The sequence below is a fragment of the Callorhinchus milii genome, unplaced genomic scaffold, assembly GCF_018977255.1.
Source record: "Callorhinchus milii isolate IMCB2004 unplaced genomic scaffold, IMCB_Cmil_1.0 Scaffold4, whole genome shotgun sequence".
Classification (NCBI taxonomy): Eukaryota; Metazoa; Chordata; class Chondrichthyes; order Chimaeriformes; family Callorhinchidae; genus Callorhinchus; species Callorhinchus milii.
The window spans coordinates 55,172,686-55,195,659 of NW_024704745.1; the positions used below are offsets into that span (position 1 = coordinate 55,172,686).

The following is a 22,974-nucleotide window of genomic DNA, read 5'->3' on the forward strand; positions in this document are numbered from 1 at the left end:
GTCCCTCATGCCCTCCTTTCCACTATTGGTGGCTGCGGTTTCAGCCACTATGCCCCAAAACTTTGGAACATCCTTCCTCTATCCCTCCACCTTGTCCATTCCTTCCCCATTTTCAAGTCGCGCCTGAGATGACTTTCCTGTTCTACCTTGCCTATGGTCACCCCCCTCCCCCCAGCTCAGAGTCATGCTTTACCACTGTCAAAGGCTCTGGGCCACTACCCTGCGTGAGGGGCGCTATATTAAATACAATTTGTTGTTGTTTTTGTTGTCCTGGATGAGAACTAACTTTCTGCAGTTGAACCTCAACAAGACTGAAGCCCTCCTGATTGGCTCCCGTCAGCACCTCCACACCTCAGACATTGACAGCAGCACCATACAAGGATGCACATTCCACCTCACTAAGCCAGTCCAGAACATTGGTGTCTTGTTTGACCCTCAACTATCCTTTCTACCCCATATCTATGCCATGTCCCACTCTGCCTTCCCCCACTTCTGCAACATTGCCCGGCTCCACCACTGTCTCACACCACAGGGCGCTGAGAGCCTCATACACACATTCATAACATCCAGGCATGACTGTGCAAACTCCCTGCTTGTCAGCCTCCCCAACTCCTCCCTCCATAGGTTGCAAATCATCCAGAACTCTGCTGCCCATGTCCTCTCCCGCACCAGGCTCCGCGACCCCATCATAGATTCATAGATTCATAGAATGTTATGGCACAGAAGGAGGCCATTCGGCCCATCGAATCTGTGCCGGCTCTTTGACAGAGCAAGTCACTTTCACTACCCCCAATCACCAGCTTTCTCCCCATAACCCTGCAAACCTGTCTTCCCCAGATACCTATCCAATTCTCTCTTAAAAGCTGTTATCGAATCGGACTTTACTACCCTTTCAGGCAGATTATTCCAAATTCGAACAACTCGCTGAGTGAAAACATTTCTTCTAGCCTCCCCTCTGCTTCTTTTGGTGGATATCTTAAAACTGTGACCACGGGTCACAGACACACCTACCAGCGGAAACAGCGTTTCCTTATCTAGCCTGTCGAAACCTTTCATGATCTTGAAGACCTCTATCAGGTCCTTGCGTAACCTTCTCTGCTCTAATGGGAAAAGTCCTAACTTCTCCAGCCTGTCCTCATAGCTAAGGTTCCCCATTCCTGGTATCATTCCCATGAATCTCCTCTGCACCCTTTCCAGTGCCTTAATGTCCTTCCTGAAGTAAGGTGCCCAGAACTGGATGCAGTACTCCAGCTGAGGCCTAACCATCACCCCCATCCTCGCCCAACTCCACTGGCTTCCCATCACACAGAGGATACAGTTCAAGATCCTGGTCCTCACCTCCAAAGCCCACCCTGGCCTTGCTCTCCCACATGTCTGCAACCTTTTAACCCCCTACCAACCTGCCCGCTCCCTCCACTCAGCAGGCTCCGGCCTGCTTCATGTTCCCCACCTCGCCCGCCCCAGTATTGGCCGAAGGGCCTTCAGCCACTCTGCCCACACCTTCTGGAACTCAATCCCACAGTTCTTCTGCCTTGCCCCCTCCCTTGCCTCCTGCAAGACCCATCTCAAGATGCTCCTCTTCGACCGTGCCTTCAGTCACCTTCCTTCCCCCCTGACCTTAGCGCTCCCCAATCCCAACTCCCAGCTCGGATCCGAAACACTGATTGTCCAGCGCCTTGGGATGTTCTCCCGACGTGAAAGGCGCTATACAAATGTAATTTTGTTGTTGTTTTTGATAGATGACTTTCTGTAATCTGTACACATGCTGTACTATCAGCCATCCATCATTGCTACTTCGTTAATGAGGCAGAGTTCCAGTTAAGAAAGAAACACATCCACAGTGTGGAAGTGGCAAGTACTGGCGAGTACAACATTGAACACATATAAACTGCACTATTGACCAAACAGCTTTTTATTTTAGGGGTTGTTATAGTAATTGGGACTGAAGTACAAAATTACAGTAACAAAACCAGTAGAAGATACAGCAACATAACTCAAAAAGCTGAAGTAAATGAAGTTCTACTGTAAACCGTTACAAAACTGTTAAACCCTAACCCCCTCTCCCTCACATTAACTCCCTCCCATCTCATACTTTTTCGCACCATTTCTCCCCCTCTCTCACTCTCTCTCTGCTCTCCCTCTCTCAATCATTCTCTCACAATCTCTCTCTCGCTCCATATTTCTTACCTCTCACACACACACTCTCTCCTCTCTCCCCCTTCTCTCCTCCCTCCCAATCTCTCTCTCCCCCTCCCTCTCAACACCCTGTTCCCCCACTCTTTCTCTCGCGCCTTCTCTCTACCTCCTCCTTTCTCTCGCCCCTCCTTTCTCTCGCCCCTCCTCTCTCCCACCCCCACCATCTCTCTCCCAATCTCACTCCCAAGCGCGGGTCACTATCTGCAGTGGTAGGAGCTGGCAGTTGGTTGCTCAGGACGCGGTTGGTAAGAGACGCACTTGCCTTCCTGACAGACTGCAATAAAGGCTCTGCGTGCTGCGTCCTCCCAACTGCCATTTCCAGCCGTTGCTCTGTGAGGACCTTCACCAGGGAGGTAGGGAATGAGGGAGTGGGTTGGAATATTGGAAATGGTTGTGGTCCGCAAGAAATCACTTGCCAGGCCGCCTGTTTGGACCATCCTGATCTAAGTCTACAATGGTATTTTTCTCCACATGAATCATACGGTCTAATCCTATTTTCCTGATCACTACCCATACTCTTTAATATTCCTCATTTTCAATTGCTTATTACTACCATATGTGAAAAATGTCACTTCCAACTGCCATCACAGTTTGACCGAGGAGATTTGCAATTCTTCACTACATATATATATATATCAAAAATGTTAATTGGAAGCAAAGAATAATGACGTCTTACAACCTGTGACAAATTAGTCGAGCTAATGTACAATAACTGGCAATTAAAAGGTCAGGAAAGTATTTGATTGATAGTGACAATGATACAGAAGAGATTATTTTCCCTTGGTGATAATTTTACTGACCTTTGGTGGCAAGCATATATTATTTCCCACTTGTCAATTCATTTATCAACCTTGGCATTGTGCATTTCTAATGGGTTTAGAGCTTTGAGCTCCTGAAAAATATGCTTAGACTTACCTTTTATATACACTGCATCTTGATCTGCATGTTTTGGAGTCAGAGTTTTTCGACACTGAAGAAGGCAATTTAGCCCATCATGCCTCTGTACCAACTCTGTAAAATCTCTGTAAGATCTGTTTATTCTGTAAAATCTCTAAGATCTGCATTTTCCCCCAAACCCTTTTACATTCTGTCTTTTCAAAAAACAATCAAAAATCTTTACATTTGATATAGCACTTTATCAAGTCTTCAAAATGTCTCAAATTGGTCCACAGAATATATTGTAAAGTGAATTGACTGTATATTTTGTGGGTGAAATGTGGCAGCCAATTGTACACAGTAGTGTCCCACAATCATGAATTGAGTGACATTTATTTTTAAGGGATAATTACCCGGAAAAGAGATCCACCAATCGACTAACAACTGGGTTCCAACTTACTGCTATGTAAACAGAGACGTGTGGAGTAAAGAAACTTGTCTAATATTTCACTCCGTCTGGGAATCAAACCCATAACTTTAGCATAGTAACGTTATTTTACTTCAGACCAAGGATATTTTAATCAATGATGGATAATTGTCCTTTACACAAATAGTTTTTGAAAATCATATTGTGCCAAACAATAATTTGGTTCAAAGGTTATATTGTAAATGATGAGGTGCTTATCATTTATATGTGAAATTGCTCAAGTACCAATTGATTTCCAATGCACTTCAATCAGTACTAATGTTCTTTTCTTATCCTGCAATAATCTGTTAAATAGTGCTTTTTCACTTCCTTTAGATTCAGATTAATAGACCTGAAATGTAATACAAATTCAATCAATGTCCTTACTATTGTATTGTTGGCTGGGCACTGTACATTGAAACCTGGTTGAGAATTTTTCTTTGAAATATACAATTGGCAACAATTGACAGATTAATAAAAATATGACTTTGTTGATAGAAAGAAAAAATGGAAGGTTTTTGAATGCATTAATTACCAAATTGTTTCCCAACTCATTTATGACTTAAGATTTTTTTCAATGAAACATTTAATAAGTACAGTGGAAATGAGATTGAAGCCTGTGTGCTGCTTGCATTGCACTGAATTAATGAGGAGCTGATCATCCCACAGTATGATCCATCTACTTATCCTCAACTTTGCAAAAGTTACACCTGGCCATTTGTTACTAGTTAAATACAAACAGCACAAGATAGAGTGCATGTGGTGTTTGTGTTTAGAATGCTGCAGGTAAACATGAATTGTGGCATGATATTTGTAAAGTTTTAATTTTTAATGTGTTAACAAATAACACAAGTCTTCAAGACAGAGCTTTGAAATAGTTCCATTAGCTCGGAGAGAGTGGGCAGACTGACTAGTCAGTTATTATTAAAAATTGAAGTCTATAGTAACATTAATCAGCTTTCACTGTTTTTAGTCAGGCGGTTGTCTGACAAATGCGGAACCTATCACCCTGCTTAAGGGATTCTAAACCAGAATGAAAGTTCTGTGTAAGCATACCACCTGTGCATAGAAATTTCTGTATGCCTTGAATGGAATACACACTCTCTCCCAAATGAATAATTCCAGAGAATATTAGGTGCAAGGGGCGAGAGCTAAGGCTTAGGGCTACCAGAGTGAATGCTGCTTGAGCTAACAATGTATAGCTTCCCATTTTGAACACTGTGTGCCAAGCTTCCCGATGTTTGTCCTGTTAGGACCACCCTACCATTTAGGCATTGGCTTGCAGGGTTAACAACTTTCATTTTGTTGCTATTGAATGAATTTGAACCATCCCAGCAAAACTTTGTTCCCTCTAGTTTGCTGAAATCCCTCACAACTCACCCCAACATTAAAAAAAACTTTTGCCTTAGAAATAAGTTGCCCATCCATCAACTCACTTTCTCAAATGCAAGAAATTGTTCTCATCTTGGTTTACAAATAAAATTTAAATGGAATGAAGCTTCACAGCAGCTAAAATGTACCTTTGTCACAAGCTTTATCATGTGCCATTATATACATGCATAAAATGAAATAAAAATACTACATTTTCTCATGTCCATAAATTATACAAATGTTATACAATGAAGGTGTATGCTGGTTGATGGAAGCAGTAGAAACTCTAGCACCCTATAAACTGAATTAAATTAACTGCTGTATGTCATTGATGTAAATTAGGACAATAGGTATTGTAAATCTATTATGCTCATTACACTAAATTTGTTTTCTCATTTGTACTATGCTGTAATTCAGCTTACATGTAGTTTTATTGATATCTTAATTTTTTCCCCAACATGTTCACATTCTCAAAGATAAATGACAAAATTCCTGCCTTGAACTTTTGAAGTATATATAAAACAATAAGGTAGATCTTAGGAGTGAGAAAACTAATAAGAATATTCAAAGTGCAGAATTCTAAACCCAGCCATAGCAGAGTTTTATCACACAGAACCCGTTTCTTATCAATAATTATTTATACTATTTGAGACAGATTTTTCACTGGTGCTCATATGAATATTTACAGCTTATTTATTTACTGCCTAATACTGTTTCAGCCAACGTGAAATGAATTTGCAGGAAAACAATGCTAAATGTCAAATATTTTTGATGTATGGTATCCCTGGGCCTGGTCATTGGATCAATAAATTCTGGAGAAAATGCAAAATTACATTTTACGACTTCTGCTCATTCAAAATAATTAACAGGATCAGTTGGGAATTAATCCAACTTCTACAGATACAGGTTACAATCCAGGACAACCATCTGTATTAAGTTTGAAATCCTAACTGAATTGTTCCAGTAAAGCTGAGCTCTCAAAATATTTAATATGTAAGAGTACAAGTCACAGTGGAAAGTACAATACTTCATATAAAATGGGGCTTGAAACTCCCCCAATGGTACAGTGGTGAAAGGAACTGCAAAGTCAAACAGATCAGAAGAACACAGATTCCATTCATGATCTTGTTTGAGTTAATTAGTTAGTATCAGCCAAGACAGCAGTAAAGAGCAACCCACAGACAGACTGGTAAAATGGGCAGGCACGTGGCAGATGAAGTTTAATGTGGAGAAATGCAAAGTGATGCATTTTTGGAGGAAGAATGAGGAGAGGCAATATAAGCTGATGGTACAATCTTAAAGAGGGTGAAGGAACAGAGAGACCTGGGGGTTCATATAAGTAAATTTTTGAAGGTGGCAGGACAGGTAGATAAAACTGTTTAAAAAAAGCATAAGGAATACTAAGCTTTATAAATAGGGGCATAGAATACAAAAGTCAGAAAGTTATGATGAACCTTTATAAAACACTGGTTAGGCCTCAGCTGGAGTACTGTTCTCAGTTCTGGGCACCACACTTTAGGAAGGATATCAAGGCATTGGAGAGGGTGCAATGGAGATTTACCAGGAATGAGGGACCTCAGTTATCAGGAAAGGCTAGAGATGCTAGGATTATTCTCCTTGGAGCAGAGAAGGTTAAAAGGAGACTTAATAGAAATTTTCAAAAATATGAGGGGTTTCGAGGGGGTGAACAAGGAGAAACTATTTCCACTGGCGGGTGGGTTGATCACCCGAGGACACCGATTTAAAATTAAAACAGAGGGGACGTGAGGAGACATTTTTCACACAGCCTATTGTTCGGATCTGGAATGCATTGCCTGAAAGGGTTGTGAAAGTCGATTCGATAACAACTTTTAAGAGAGAAATAGATAATTATTTTGGGAAGACAAGTTTGCAAGGCTATGGGGAGAGAGCAGTGGAGTGGGATTGATTTGGATGGCTTTTTTCAAACAGCCGGCACAGACACAATGGGCCGAATAGCCTCATTCTGTGCTGTATAATCCAATTAGTCACAGCCCCCTAGTTTGGGGATTGGGGCAATGGGAAATATCTGTAATTTTGTAAATGTACAGTCAATTCACTTTACAATCTATTCTGTGAAGCGCTTTGAGATGTCTAAAAGACGTGAAAAGCGCTATATCAAATGCAAGGATTATTATTATTGTTAGGGTCACATTTCTATTTTTGGGGGGTCAGCTACTGTATGACACATGTAGAAACCCAAACCCAAACAGAGTTCCATGCATCCCATCTATACATGAAAATTACCATTCTTGATCTGTAACAACAATCTCTGTTGTAAGATAAGGACTTGTGTATGGACTATGGGTGAACACAGAACATTCACCAAGGTCAGCCCTCAAGGGCTCATGCATGACTTACAGTCACTTGAGCAAGAAAGGGAAGAACACTTTTGTATGACATCAAAGTATCTCGGTAATAAAAGTCATGGGTTATCATGTCCCACATGGTTGTTCAGAAAGGAAGGGTCTAAACCTTGGAGCTTTGGCTTTCAGAGGATTATTGCAAATCTACCTGGTTTTGACAAGAATATCTTCTCAGATCCTCTTCTGCTTACCTGCTTCTCAAACAGAATACTTTTAGCCATGGTACGATGTAGAATTATGGAGCTTTACAGGATAGGAGCAGCTCATTCAGCCCAACTAGAATGCCCCATAATTTATACTCCTCATGAGCCTGTGATGGTGATGCCGTCATGGCCAAGGGGTCTGCAAACTTGTCTGAGTGGAGCCTCACTGTCTGTTATTTCCACCCCACAGGTGGTAAGAACATGGCTTTTCTGTTTGTTGCACTATCTCTGTCAATTTCCATTTGTAAGAATGTTGTTGTCTTGTATGAATGGGGCTGAATTTAAATGGATATTCACTGTCTGTAAGAACTTTTCTTTTTGTGAGAGTTAGAGAACGTCAACAAGAGCATAAATACTGGATGATTGAGACAGGGAGGCCAATTGTACCTTGGAGGGACATCTAACAAGAAGCCAGTCAGCCTGACCTGGCTCAAACTGTAAGTATCTTTTTGTATTACTACTTCGACTTAATTAAGACTTTGGAGGTGTTGTTAAATCGTACTCTTGCGGCCAATAAATATTTTTAATTTATTATGAGTAGTGTGTATTTTATTTCATTAATTCAAATGGGATACTGATTTTAGCCTCCTGATTCAAAAAAACTCCAGCTCTAGTTACTGGGTGATTGGTTAAAATACACCAAGCTCTGTGACAAGCCTCCACCTCTACTAATCCCCTGTATTCCTCTCTCCCTCATGCAGGCAGCACGTTTTCTGTTACACAGAGTGCTACTGCATGGAAACAGGACATTTGGCTCCATTGGTCTGTGACACTGTTTATACTCCACACAAGCCCACACGCCTAGTAATGCCCTGTCAAAAACCCCACTATTCCCTTCTATCTCAAGTATGTATCATGTTTTCTCTAAAATACATTGATGCTTTCTGCTTCAACCACAGCTTCCGGTAGTGAATTTTCACATTTTCACCACGCTCTGCGTAAAGAAGTTACTGTAAACTCTCTTGTTAAATCTTAAAAAATCTTATATTTATCCCCCTTGTTTTGATCTCACCAACATTTTATCCAGCCTCACAGTGGAGACATCAGGATTTGAATGTCAGACTTAAATTTAAATGATGGGCTTGGCTGTCCCAAATCTGGAGTTCAACTGATAGAGCTACTCAGGGAATTTCATATTACAATATAATTGCTTTTGCACGAAAATCTTCCATTTGTTAAAGCACATAACTCTGATAACATTAAAATTGGTGCCTTGAAAACACATATAGATAGAAATTTCAACTGGTAACACAATTGACTCTATAACGTAACATTTCAGAGCATCCAGAATTTGTCAATTATTTAATATAAATGCAATTTGTTATTTTTTTGTAAATTCTTTTAAGAAATAGAGAAAACAGGCTTCAAATTTGAAACTGAACTCAACTATTTACAAATTTCTGCACACTTTAATAAAATAAATCTAGACCCAAGAGGAATTTTAACCGATGTTTGTTTAGATTGTGTCTTACAGAGCAAATCAATTTCGTAGAAAAAACCCTCATGGTGCCTTTGAAAGATGTGCTCCAGCACAAAGTACTTTGCGACTGCACTTCTCAGACTGGATTTATATTGTGCTCTTTGGGTTGATTCAGCAAATTGTTTATATTAAATGATATGAAAATCACAATATAATTAGGGCACATTAAAGTCCCAAGCGATACACTCGCTTGTGACAGATTTGATAGATTGTGTGTCAGCTTGGCTCAGTTAGACAAACTCTCACCTTTGTTAGAAGATTGTGGGTTCCCAAGCCAAGCACTACGTCTGGACATTGAACAAACAGAGTAGGCTGATACTCCACTGTTACAGGTGTTGTTCTGCTTGTTCAGGTGGATGTTAAAGATCCCATCGCACTTTTGGAAAGACAAGCGAGTTTCTCCTCGTGTCCTGGCAAACCATCCTTCAAATATACTTGGTCATTCACTTCACGGCTGTTTTTGTGACATTATTGGCTGCACAAATTGGCTGCTGCGTTTGCCTACAAAATACACTTTGCTGGGAAGCACTTTGAGATGTACTTCTATTGTGAAAACCACTATCTGAAATGTAAATATCATGATTATGTGTATGGGTTAAAGCACTAGCCTTGCAAGTGAGAGGACCTCGGTTTGATTCCCAGTAGAAATGTTATGCAAGTTTCCTTACTCCACATGCCTCTGTTTACTTAGCAATAACAACAACAATTTGCATTTATATGATGCCCCTCATGCAGAGTAGAGTCCCAGAGTGCTTAACAGTTAGTAGGAACCCTGTTGTTAGTCAATTGGTGGATTGTTTTTCTGGGGATAATAATCTGCAAAAAAATAAATAATTTGGTCACTCTATCCATGACTGTTTGTGGGACACTGCTCTGCACAATTCGCTGCCGCATTTCACCCATAAACTATAAAGTCAACTCACTCTACAGGTTATTCTGTGAACCGCTTTAAGTCGTCTCAAAAACATGTTTAGGCACTATATCAAATGCAAGGATTATTATTATTATTATTATTATTACGTAAGTAGTTGATTATAACTAAACATTTCCACAGGCCTTTTTCAGTTGGCCTTTCACATCATAGTGATGGCTCTGGTTCAATTTCAATGTTCTCTGTCAGTGCTTACTACATTCTACATAGCTTATTTCTCTTGGTTGACTTTAATATTTTTTCCTCCAGCACTCTACAGTACCTTTTGCAGCCTTCCAGTGACTGTTCATCTCCCCCTGTGTATATAAATTACTGGTATAAACTAGTACTTCACCTTAGAAAATCTGAAAATATGTGAGCCAATGTTTTTATTTGTCTATGGGTAGAAAGGATACCAAATGGCTGTGTTTTGAATATAACTTTCACCTTGAACTCTTTTAGCAGCTTCAGTTTAGACAGCTTTTCAGGCCTGGTACACATGAAGACTTTCGGGTGCATATCGGAATGCTTATTTCATGGATATCAAACTCTGAAGTGTAATATGTGTTAACAATACACTCAAGCTGCTTTTGTCACTTAATGTTCTGAGTGATGACCACATGCAATTCATATATTTTTTGATCTTTGTATTGGGAACGCTCTAATCTTCTCGTAGACTGCTTCAGTTAAAATATTGCATTCTACATCAGAACTCATTTTAAAAGTAACCACCTGATCATTCATGTTAGGAGTTCAAACCAAACCGACTCATTGGGAAACAATGTGTTTTGAGATTTCATGATTATATCACCCATACACATATATCATATCACACGCTGCATTTTTTTTATCCCAGAGTTGTGTGGTCTTTTCTTTTATTCAGAAATATTCCCATAAATTACATTTCATTTTGCTCTCTCCAGTTCCCATCTACAAAGCTACACAGTGGTTTAGTTTTACACGACAGATTGCTCTTTGTGCTGTTACAGAGAGTGTAACATTTGTACTTTCAAATAGTTATTTATAAGGACAGATTTCAATATGCACCCTTTTCAATGAGATGCCTTTTGGAAATAACACTGATTGATAGTCACATTATGTGTGATTTCACTTGCTTTACGCAGGTCAATAGTTTGGGCCAATGTTAAACCTGATTCATGTGAGTGTCTGCCATCCGATTTGCTCACTTAAAATTCCACAAACAATGCCGTCATAACTCAGACCTTCGATTATAATACAAATTCACATGGCGTGGCTGTTTTTTTTAAAAATCAGATATACATAGAGGGGTTTAAAACATAAGAATAAAATTCCATCTAGTCTGAGAATAAGAATCCTTGCATTTGATATAGCATCTTATCACATCAAAAAATCACAAAGCACTTCATAGAGTTTTACTGTTCAGTGCAATGACTATATTGAATGTGACAGACAATTTGCACACAGCAACGTCCTACAAATAAGTATCAACAGAACAACCACTTTTTCTCCACGGGGTAGTTGACTAGGTTACTGGAGGAAACTCCCTTCTCTTTTCGAATAGGCAGACGAGACCTCAGTTTAAATCTCATCCAAAGGATGGCACCTTCACAACAGAACATTCTCCCAGCACTGGAGTGGAGCATCAACCTATGTTGGGGTTAAATCCACAATTGTCTGACTCAGGAGGCAAGAGTGATATCATTTGAGTCAGGCTGACACTTAAACCATTTTTTCTTAAAATTTAAGATTGCACAGAATGGTGGAAAGTTCTTAATTCAAGCTTTGGAAACTGGTTTTCCAGTTTTTTTGATTAAGAGTTGCTGTCCAAATTGAGGCAGTTTTGTACTTTTCCACAATTCTGTATAATCTTAAAAAGTCAAAATGGTCATATTGCTTAAGACTTGGTGGAACTTTGGGCCTGATACTTATAACCCAAAGACCCCAACCTAATTTAATCTAGTTTTGGTTGGATTGTTGTGGAGATGGGACTTAAACTCAGAATTTAAGATGACATTCTAGTGTTGCACTGGTGGGATGACGAACTGCCAGAAGTGCTATTCTTTGGATGAGACATTAAACAAAGATCCCATCTGCTTGTTTTTCAGATGGATGAAAAGATCAACGAACATTGCTCAAAAAGGGATTTGGCTACTGATGCCCACTCCATCCTCAAGACAAAATGGTCATTCACTTACTGATTGTTTGAGGATATTGATCCATGCAAAATGGATACTACTTTTTCTCCAAAAAGAATCATTAAATGTAACTGTAATTACTGTTGTGAGATGTTGAGAATTGATAAGATGCTATGCAAGATTTTTTCTTTCCTCTGTGCATCCGTGAATTCAAAGAATTTTGCTCTAGCATCACCTTGAGTGTCAAAGGTCAAATGACCATCTCACATGGATTCTTGTGATATCAAGACATCTAGTATAACTGCCTTATAGAATATCCTGAAGCTGGCTCTGAGATTTCTTAATGTGTTCAGCTGGAATTTACTTCAAATAACCTATTCATCCATGATTCTTTTGACTTCTTACTGCAAAAACATAATGTGGTATGAGTGGAGAGATACTTGTGCTTTTTCTCCTTGTTTTAGGAACATTAGCATCAATCACCTTAGCTTTGATGGTCAATTCGAGATACCAGAACTAGATACCAATGGACATTCTCAAAGTGACAGAATTTAAACAAACCAACATATTAGTTCAGCAACAACTTCACATATAGAATCAAACACTTTCGAATTACATCAAATGTTACAGCACAGAAACAGAGCATTCGGACATGAGCCTTCCCCCTCTCCCATACCCCTATATTCCCTTCTCCCTTAGCTACTGATGTTCACATAAAAGAAACATTGTGAAGCATTTCCCAGGTAAGATTCATTGGAAATAAAGTGAATATTCTTAAGGAGGCTAAGTTGTGTCTGCAAACAACAGCGTGATGAGCAGTCAATTGGTTTGATTTTTTATTGCAGTGAATTTGGATCAGGCAGGATAGTTAGCTAGGACACATTACATAAAGTAATAAAGAAAAAAATAAAGGCCAAGGAGTAACGAAATGTAAATGTGTGTGTGTTTGTGTGGCAGGGGAGATTGCAGCCATGTGCGTGCGGAAAGGACAAGTGCATCAAGCACAGTCCCACAGCAGCTTCTCTTTTTCTTTCTGTGAGTCTGTGGCTGCTGACACAAATTTAGTCTGTTAGATTGGATGTTGTCATCAAACATTTTGCAATTTTCATTGATTTCATTGATTTTCATTGATTCACAGGCAGGACACTGGTTATAAGTTACAGCAAACCCAGAACAGAAAATTCAAATCCAGCACCTGGAATAAATCAGGATTACATTTTTGAAATTTACAAATATCCAAATTATAGAATAATAAGAAAAATGGTAAATATTTTTAATGAGAGTAAAAGAATGCTCAATGTTGCATAATAATCCATGTTAATAATTGAAGGAGAAAAACAAGCAATGAATCATTTGGATGCTGGCCAAACTGTTCCTCTAAAGGACTGGTCTCCATAGAATTGCCTGCTTGGCTCATTGCCTTCCCCATTGTAAATGAAAAATAATGAATATGAATGGTTTCATCAGTTGCTTTGCACCAAGCAATGCAAGACAATATTAGTATATAGTTTCTCCTTCATTGTCCAGAACATGGATTGAATTTTCCCACATTGAGTAGGGATTTAGCTTTTTTTTGATCAGCTTGGTGTTTCTCGGCTTGCCATTGAGAGTGATGCCTAACAAGCTTTTCCCCTGCTCGTCCAGCTGGGATCAACCTACTCGCTAGAGTTTTGACTTTTTTAGGGTTAATGGGAGCTGAGTGGGAAGCGTTCCAGCCTCCTGTGACTGGTCTGCCCTTCCAAGTCCTGCTAATGAGTCACTTTCTGTTACGAAATTAAGACTGCCATATTTTAAAAAATAAATTCCACAATAAGATTTTTTTTAATGATAAGTGACGAAGGACATTCAGAAATCGAGGGCTAATTAAAAACATATTTTATTGTTACATCAACTTAGGAAATATAGCGGGAGTTAAAAATCAATCTGTACAATGGACAACATTTGAATCAACATAAAATACTAGTTTTTAATACTGCCAACACTACTAATTACACAAAGAATCATGGAACAGATCAAATTCTGTTGACATTCTGCTTCCCTTTATAATAATCCTTCCATTTCATCAAGCGCCTTTCAAGTCAAGAGAACATCTCAAAGTGCTTCAAAAGATTTTACTGTAAAGTGTAGTGACTGTGCATTTTGTGGGCACTTTTAGAAATCCTACTTATGTGAAATGCGCTACATCAAATGCAAGTACTATTATTATTATTATTATTAACACTTAAAAAGTAACCTTGCCATTCACACTACATAGTCATTCCCCCCACCCCCCAAGACTTGACACATTCACTACAGCTATTCAAAACACAATCTTTAGCATATAATCTTGTGTGACCACAAAATACATGAAAAATTAGGTTTTCTCAACTAATTCCAAACACATTATGTAGAAGAGTGGTTCTTCGATTCACCAGAATGAGAAACCTTACCTACAAGAAAAGCAGCACTTAGGTTATCGAACACAACACAATGGATTGTGTTGAACACAATTTATGTTTTATTTCTTTAGAAACAGTCCTTTGTAAATGCCCTTAATACTAATCAGTCTCAGCCTTGGACTGACATTTTATCTTAATCAGCAAAAAATCAAGGCATCCAAGAACGCATAAAATATCTACAAAAGCCTGCCATATTTAAACAACCCAATCTATATCTATGTACACTTTTTACAAACTTTTTAAACACATAAACTTACATCTTTACAAAGCCTGTTAACAGCAGGTAAAAATAATACACAACAGAAGAACATTTCAATAACCATACTACAAAAGGAAGTTTGGGTAATCATGAGTCGTATTAAATTTCACAATTTTCCAAAATGCAGTGCTATGTATAATGAATGATACACCAAAGGGTCATTTTATGTCTAACAAATAAGAGTAGTCATCAGAAGCTACTCCTTGAACACTGTCATGGGGTGGGGGGGTCTAATTTGCGATATTACAAACCAGATTTATTTTGTCAATTGCAATTCCGGGTTTGTAGAACTAAAGGCCAAGGAATCGAGAGCGTTGAGTTAGCAAAGTCTGTGGGAAAAAAAAGCAACCAAGCAAAATGCCAGTGGGAAGCAAGCTGACACTTTGATTACTACCCTTTTGTTGTCCATCTTTTGCGAATTTGGGATTCACAACTTGTGAATTTTTTCCACAGGAAGTCACAAACTGGAAGTTGCAATAAATGCAACAAATTTGGTTTACACATGTGGCATATTAGACCCTCATTATGAGGTTTAAAGTAAATTAGTAAACTCTACAGCTGCATTAGAAACCTAATTTCTTCATTTGAGCTTTGTTCCAGTTGTAAAATATGAGAGCGGACGTCTGTGCACTTTACTTATCTAGGAAACAGATTGAGATTGTCCAAACAAACCATGTTTAACATCCATTAAAAAGAGAACTTTGTCTTATGATGTTATTCAATTTTAGAGATGAAAACATAAAATTGTATCCCATTTAGTATCTTTCCTTTACATTTAAACAAACTGATTTACATGGTGTATCTGGGGAAACACTTGATGGGTAACCATAATTGTGCTTTGACCGTTCAAAAGCATCTCTTGAATATAGTATCATGAAACAGAAAAATAAAAGAGTGCGGCCTCACTAATTTCAGTAAAAAAACGCCAGATCTGGTGACTAATACATTCTCGATCATTGAGAAATGTCAGCAAGTGGATTAGATTAAACTGCATGAACAGCTGGACTAATAAAGTTATTCCCATTTACAGCGGTATACTGAAAAGACCTAGAACACTGAGCTTGTATTTCATTACACAAATCTAAAATTTGATCTTACTTTGAAATTGATTGGTATTGTCTAGAGTGGGATTGGACAGTGAATACAGACTCCCATACTAAGCGGACTTTTCTCTGGGAGCGCAATTTGAAGATTATGAAAAGTGCTTTTCTTCTTTTACTAAGTTGTTTTACTGGAACTTAACCAATGATATAGCTTTTCCTCTGCCAAAACACAATGAGAATATCAAGTGGTTCCTTAAACAAGGTCATACAGCAATTTAAGATGCATGTGTATCTGAAACTTACAGCAGCTGTAGACCACAGTGCAATATTACTTACTCTTCTGTTAGTTCTGAGTAAAAGCTCCCACTCCCCTTCCATGGCAGTTTAAATTGACTGCAAAGCAGCAAGTGTAAACAACCTTGTCCTATTATCACTTACAGTGCATGCAGCAGACTGCAATTTCATAGCATTCAATAAGATGTGATGTAAATGCCACTGAAATAGTTCAGTTCAGGTCACCGAGATCTGAAATGAATTCAGTCCTTACAGCAAAGTTAGGAGAGGGGGATTTGATATTTGATCTTCTATTAGGTATTTTAGACAGGCTAACAAATTGTACTCTGGCATTAGTTTCCATCTCCTTTACTGACAAATATTATACTTCAATATATTGCTTTCTCTGACAGATGCTGACTGTAGAGCTGTGCATAATACACATTCCATGATTGATACTGTAGTTTGAACAGATAGAATTAAAATTGTCCAGACAAATTGCTGAAAATTTACCTGGAAGGGAGGGCAGACTGTTAAGGCAACTGATACCCATCAGTGTGCCATTGGACCGCAGCAACACAAATCCAGTTGAGTGCCAACTAGTTACGTCATTGTTCTTTTGAAAAAGTGCTGTTACAAGGTCCCATTTTCCTGGAGCATCACATTTCATAGATACCTGCTAAATCACCGATTGTTTCATCCATATTTAACAGTGTGATAAAGAGTTCTTTTAATCTTGCACCATCAAAATAAATTCCACAGGAACAATACAATGTCAGGATTATATCCGTAAAAATTTTTAATTTAATTGTATCTGCAACTTTCAGCTCCAAATTGACCAGGCTTACAACCTACTCATGACTATCATGAATACACTTCATTTATTTAAAAAAAACTGAAGCATTAATTATTATATCCATAAAGGAGAAATCTTTCTGGAGCTGGTGTTGGGACTAATGTGCACAGTTAAATCAGTACCAGTTAGTGAGAAAAACTGATTCTAAATCACTCTTTTCACCAGTGTTTGCAGGTGTAACACTCTATGGAATGTCTTTACACTCCTGGCACAACTCCATGGTTCTCCGAGTCCTGCTCGACTCTTATCCGTCAGTTCTTTGACTCTGAAGTGGCGCTGAGCAACAGCCGTCACACTTGCGTGTGGTGGTGGGTTTCCACAAAGGAAATATGGATATTGTCAAAATTGAGCTCGTCGCCACTTTCATAGTCGCTCATCACGGCTTCTGAGTCATCGAAACCACAGGTCGCTGACATGTCCGAGGACGAAGCATTGGTGGACGTGAGAATAGACATCGACATGCTGTCGGCGTTCACGTTCTCCAAGTCCTGGTTGGAACCTGCACCAAAAGTGTTGTAGTTTGTCTCGTCCTGTGCTCCAGCAACCTCTCCCTCTACAGGCAATTGATGAGGTGGAAGGTATTGGCTAGGGTGGAAGTGAGGTCTCCGTCGGCTGTCAGAGCTCGAAGTGTTTGATGCGGACTTTACGTGGGGTGGCTGGATGGCCTCATATTGCTCCTGGTAATCCTCTGGCAGGGGAGGAGGGAGCTGGTCATGGCTCAGGAACTCCTCATCATGAGGAGGTGGAAAATCACTGTCTATGTCGTACCCACCCAGGTAGTAGTCAGTGTCTAGTGCTCTCGTACTCTCATGATGCACAGGGGCAGTATCTGCTGTTTCATAGTGAGGTACTTCTTCAATATCAGGCAGTCGAGTGCTAGGCATCCAGTCTGAGGTATCCCAATGGTATGCTGCAATAGAAAGAAAAATCTACAGTGACACATTTGTTATTAAAATAATTTGAAGTCAGCTGGCATTGGTATCGTGATTTTTGTTCCTATTCAAAATATGTTGTGCTCCATGTATATTACTGCAAATAAGAGTATAATATCCATAATTGTTAAAACATGTATATATTGACCAATCAAGCTAGTTACCCCAGTGCACTTTGCTGATGGCATATCAGTATACAGAAATAAGGGTCCCTGAACATCTAACTAGTCGATCCTTTTCTAATACAAGCTGCTCGTGTAGTGCATGTTTTTCTCAAATTTATCACAGCCGACTTTCCCTTTCTCACAACTCTACAACTAGCACAAGTATCATCACGGACACAAACAGTGGATTTAGTGCAGGTTATGCAAAACAGTTTGCACAAGTAAATGGTTAAAAAAGCAGTGTGATTCTTTTACTGAGACGTGATTTTTCATCTATCAAATACTGAACATCTGAAGCTGTCATGTTATTTTGTTTTGCAGCAGCCAGTCCCCAGAGCCATTTATCAACGATACATGACTTTACACACTGTAATGACATACAGTTGTCAGGCACGTCACAACACTTGAGGTAGTAGAATGTCAAGTTCATGCAAAGACCAAATGAAACCAGCATGCATTTTGGAAGCCAGTTACTTCTTACAGTACAATTATACATTGACAAACTGAGGCTGAACCATAAATTGCAGAATAATGCTTTGAATTTTCATTTTAGAGAGATGAGACATTTCTGATTTCTCATGGTTAGAGACTTATATTTTTCATTCAAGATTATAACAACTTTCAACATTAAGGGTCACATTTTTGTGCACAACAAATCTGTACACTGATTTAAACGAATAACCAAAGTTGAAGCTCATTATTCCAACAAAGTGAAAGTAGTTCAGCCGGAAAAGTGCACATAAACAATAGATCATTCAAATCGAAAAAAAAGCTTGCAGCTTAGCTTATGTTCAGTTCCACTGAAAATCACTCTAACTCTTACAGCTTTTGTTACATGCATGCATAGAGGGCAACTGAATTGCAAAAAAACAAGTGAGGCAAACGGCTATTAAAAACAAGTTGGGGTAGCATTAATGAGCAAATGGGAAGTGTCTGGAAGTCACCTCTGTTGTAGCTCTGCCCCTCCTCCATAAGGGACACTGTCAGGTGGAAAGCAAAAACAAGTGAGCATTTGATCATTAACATACCTGAAGCCCATCAATCAATCACACTTACGATAACCTATGGATGTGGTAGCAGCTTTGAGAAATAATACAGTAAATGCATTTTAAAACAGAGCACAATTAATGCATTTCAAAACAGACTACAGTAAATGCATTTTACGCAAATCAAGTTAAATAAAAAGGACGGAGTTCCTTTTTTTTCTCCTTTTGCCGTTTGGATTTTGTAAAAAAAATGTAACTTAGGAAAATGCCCGATTAAAAATTGTACCTTACTTTGCTATATTCAATCCAAAACTACTCCAGCATAAAAAGCACAGAGCTCTGCTTTGCAGTAGCTATATTAATTTACACCATTAGAATTACCACATGAAGCGAAAAAATGAATAGAATACAAAATTCAGATTGGTAGGATTTAATGTGATTGGCCTATGAACTCCTCACAGACTGCAGGCAACTATGACTGTTTTATTGGCAGGTTCTGAAAAGGCAGTTCACAGCATTGATGATTAGCTTTACAGCAGTGATGTTATAACAGTGATGTAACATTATGATTATCTGTGGATTATTCAAGTTGAAAATGATTTTAGATTCAAATACTGCATCTAAGACCTTGCTTTTCGACTGCGTATGAGCATCTTTTCACCCCCCCTAGGCTCTCTCCCCAAACACCCCCCCCGACCTCCCACCCACAGCTCGCGTCCCCAATCAGCTGTGAAAAGCATTTAGGGATGTCCTCCCGATATAAAGGGGGCTATATAAATGTAAATTGTTGTTTGAAAAATACAAAATGCTTAATTAAAGAAAAAAATAGCTTTAGAAAAGCTAACTAGAATTTTGACTGTAATACAGCATTCGGTTCAAGTCACAAGTCGGATCCTTGTGAGTCAGACAGCAATCCAATACGTTCTTCATTGAAAGCTCTCAGGAAACCATTCAATTTTGATACTCGATTTTTTGATCGATTTCTGTCTTATTAGGCATTTTACTCAGAAATGCACAGATTTCAAATTCTAGGTAAAAAGTCCTTTATTTAACAAAGCGTTCATTCACATTTTAGAGTGATGACACTAAGTTAGTACGCTTTGATGATGTGTGCTTAGAATGGAATATCCTAACATCTTCAAAGTGTGCTACACATACCACTAGATGGAGCATCGGACCGTTGTTTTTCATCACAGTCATATGACTGCAAACCAGTCAGTGACAGTTTTGTTGGCCTGGGAAGGGGATGTATAATACAATACAATTTACCCTTATATAGCACTTTTCACGTCAAGAGGACATCATCTTAAAGCACTTCACACTGCTGGCTGGGCCAGTGGGTGGCTGGGCTCTGAAGAGGATGGGGAAGAGGAAAGATGACCAAAAGTGTGGTCAAAGAGTTTAAGTCTTGAAACAGGCTTTGAACGGGAGAGAGGAAGGGAGTCGGGGGGAATCTGAGATGGAGTTCTAAAGAGCGGAGGCAGAGTGACTGAAAGCTCACCCATCAAATGGTTGGGGCAAATAGAGCGGGGGACATGAAGCAGGCCAGTGTTGACTGAGCTATATTCATTTATATGAAAGAACTCACGATTGGAACAATCACAAAGTTAAATATATTTTAAAAGAACTCACTCAAATAAATGCCACAAAAAACATCGTACGTTGCATTTTTTTCTTAGATTTTTCAATTCTCATGTGTCACTTCTACAGGCCAGGAATGAGAGCTAACTACCCTTGCAAAGGTAAATTGCTGTACGGAAGAATATCCCATCATCAATCATATTTCACAAGTAAATATAGAGATCAATCACAAGTTAAATACCTTCATTCTCAATTGTGTCAACCACATCGTTAACCAGCCGTATAACAGTCACTATTGAAGCTTTTGGGGTGGGGTAAGAAAAGGGACAGATAAAAAAAAGAACAGAAAGAGGGAGCAGATAACAGTTGAGGTTAGTAAGCAGGTTTGCATCGATTCACTAGCATTTATTTAGCTTGTAAACAAAATTCAGAATGTCTGAACACAAATGCAATATCACAGGGAAAACAAACCTTAGAAGTAACAATCTGCATCATTACTTTTGGAGAGTGTTTAAAATTACACACAAATCTACTGTGCTTTTTATTCATTGCACTGAGAAACGGCTGACCACTAGTGCTGTTAAGAGCAATGGCATTGGTGCGGTTTTCTATGGTACAAATTTACTTTCTACTACCTCTAGTGTAAATACCGTATATTACAACAACATGCATGCAATTTCTATCTTCTTTCACTCACTCATCGACTTTCATTTGTGTTATTATTATCATTATTATTAGCATTTGTGTCAGGGAAACACAGAATATGTTATAGATCTGTTGACCAGACAAGCAGGCAGCGGGAAGAAGGTGAAGGAGATTGTGAGAGGGAAGTAGTAAACCCTGAGGTAATATTTATATCCTGTCGTAACATTTATATCCTTATATTTTGGCCAAACAAATAAACATGATTTTGAAAATATAATGTTTACATAAACTAAGCCTTGTGATGATAGAAATCCAAGCAATCTTCAGTTTTTGGTCTTTTTGGTCTGAACGAGAAATTTGTAAGCAAACATGCTCTGCAATGAGAGAAGCCAGGTAATAATTATTGGTTTGGGTATGGAGCCTTTTCATGTCAAGGAGACATCTCAAAATACCTCACAGGATTCACCTTAAATTATTTGTAGGAAAATGTGGCATCTCACTTGTGCATGGCACAAGTCCCACTAACAGCCATGAAAAGAATGACCAATTTTGTTTGTGAGAAACGACCTTTGCTTTTCAAGGAATGTCATATAATGTTCACCCAATTAGGTTTAAAGTCTTAAAGCTTGGTTTGGATACTCTTAAGCATGGTTATGGGTGTCCTCACATGTCAAAACACCTGGCTGACCAAAAATAAAAAAATAAGTCTTAACCAAAGGATGGCACCTCCAACAATGCAACAGCCCCCAGCACTGCACTGGAGTGTCAGCCTAGTCAAATGGACCACAATGGTCTTCTCTACTGCTGTACAGCCCCATGTTTCCATGTTATTGAAAAACCTCTTCCAAACCTCATTGCTGGCAGGTACAATGCACCAGCACCCCTGGTGGACCAAATACTCATTGTTACCTAGTCAAATTCATATAACAGAATGAATGCCTTCAAATAAGGAGCCAAATTTATATTTGTGAGGAAAAATGGTGGCCTTTATAGATCATTGCATCAGTGCCAAATGACTTTAAATCTTGCAGTCCAGTTAACTTCGATTTTGTTCTTGAAAGCAATTATGCTTTCACCTTAGAGACCCATGCAGAAGTAAATTATTAATTGGCCATGACATTTATGTAATATCAAAATTAAAACAAAAACATTTACCAAAGTTGAAGAACATTAGGTTTATTGGCGTACTAATCCTCTAAAATAATAATATAATAATAATAATCCTTGCATTTGATATAGCGCTTTTCACGTCAGGAGGACGTCCCAAAGCGCTTCACAGAACACACTGTAAAGTAAATTGACTGTATATTTGTAGGCGAACGCGGCAGCCAATTGCGCACAGCAATGTCCCACAAACAGTCATGGGTTGAAAATGACCAATTTATTATTGTGTTTGGTTTTGGAGGGATTATTATTAGGCGTGTGGAGTAAGGAAACTTGCCCAAGGTTTCGCCCTGCCTGGAATTGAACTCAGGTCTCTCACTTGCAAAGCGAGTGCTCAACCACTGAGCTACAGGACTCCACAGTCCTAAACTACACAGCTTACAAATCACAACTCAACGCAATTAATGCTATGACAATTCTCTTCATATACAGTTACCTATAAGGGATAGTACCATGATTTACTCAGAGCTTGTGTTGCGCTTCATTCCTCATCAGTTTTGTTTTTTTTGGAGTGGAGGGGGAAAGAACGGATTCCCAGTCAGTGTGAAGCACTTTAAAGCACGTCCTCCAACGTGAAAGGCAAAATATAAATGAGAAGTTACCTATGTTTTACAGATAGTTTGAGCAGAT

General features: G+C 38.9%; 1 protein-coding gene across 1 annotated transcript in view; it reads right to left on the minus strand.

Moving 5' to 3' along the window:
* Positions 1–16,791: 16,791 nt before the first annotated feature.
* Positions 16,792–22,974, minus strand: part of LOC103184290 (protocadherin Fat 3) — a 390,074-nt gene continuing 383,891 nt past the window's right edge. The window contains 3 exon segments of the mRNA XM_042334569.1: positions 16,792–17,782; positions 18,913–18,948; positions 20,777–20,836. Of these exon segments, the coding sequence (XP_042190503.1) occupies positions 17,163–17,782; positions 18,913–18,948; positions 20,777–20,836 (716 nt within the window). The 3' untranslated portion in view covers positions 16,792–17,162.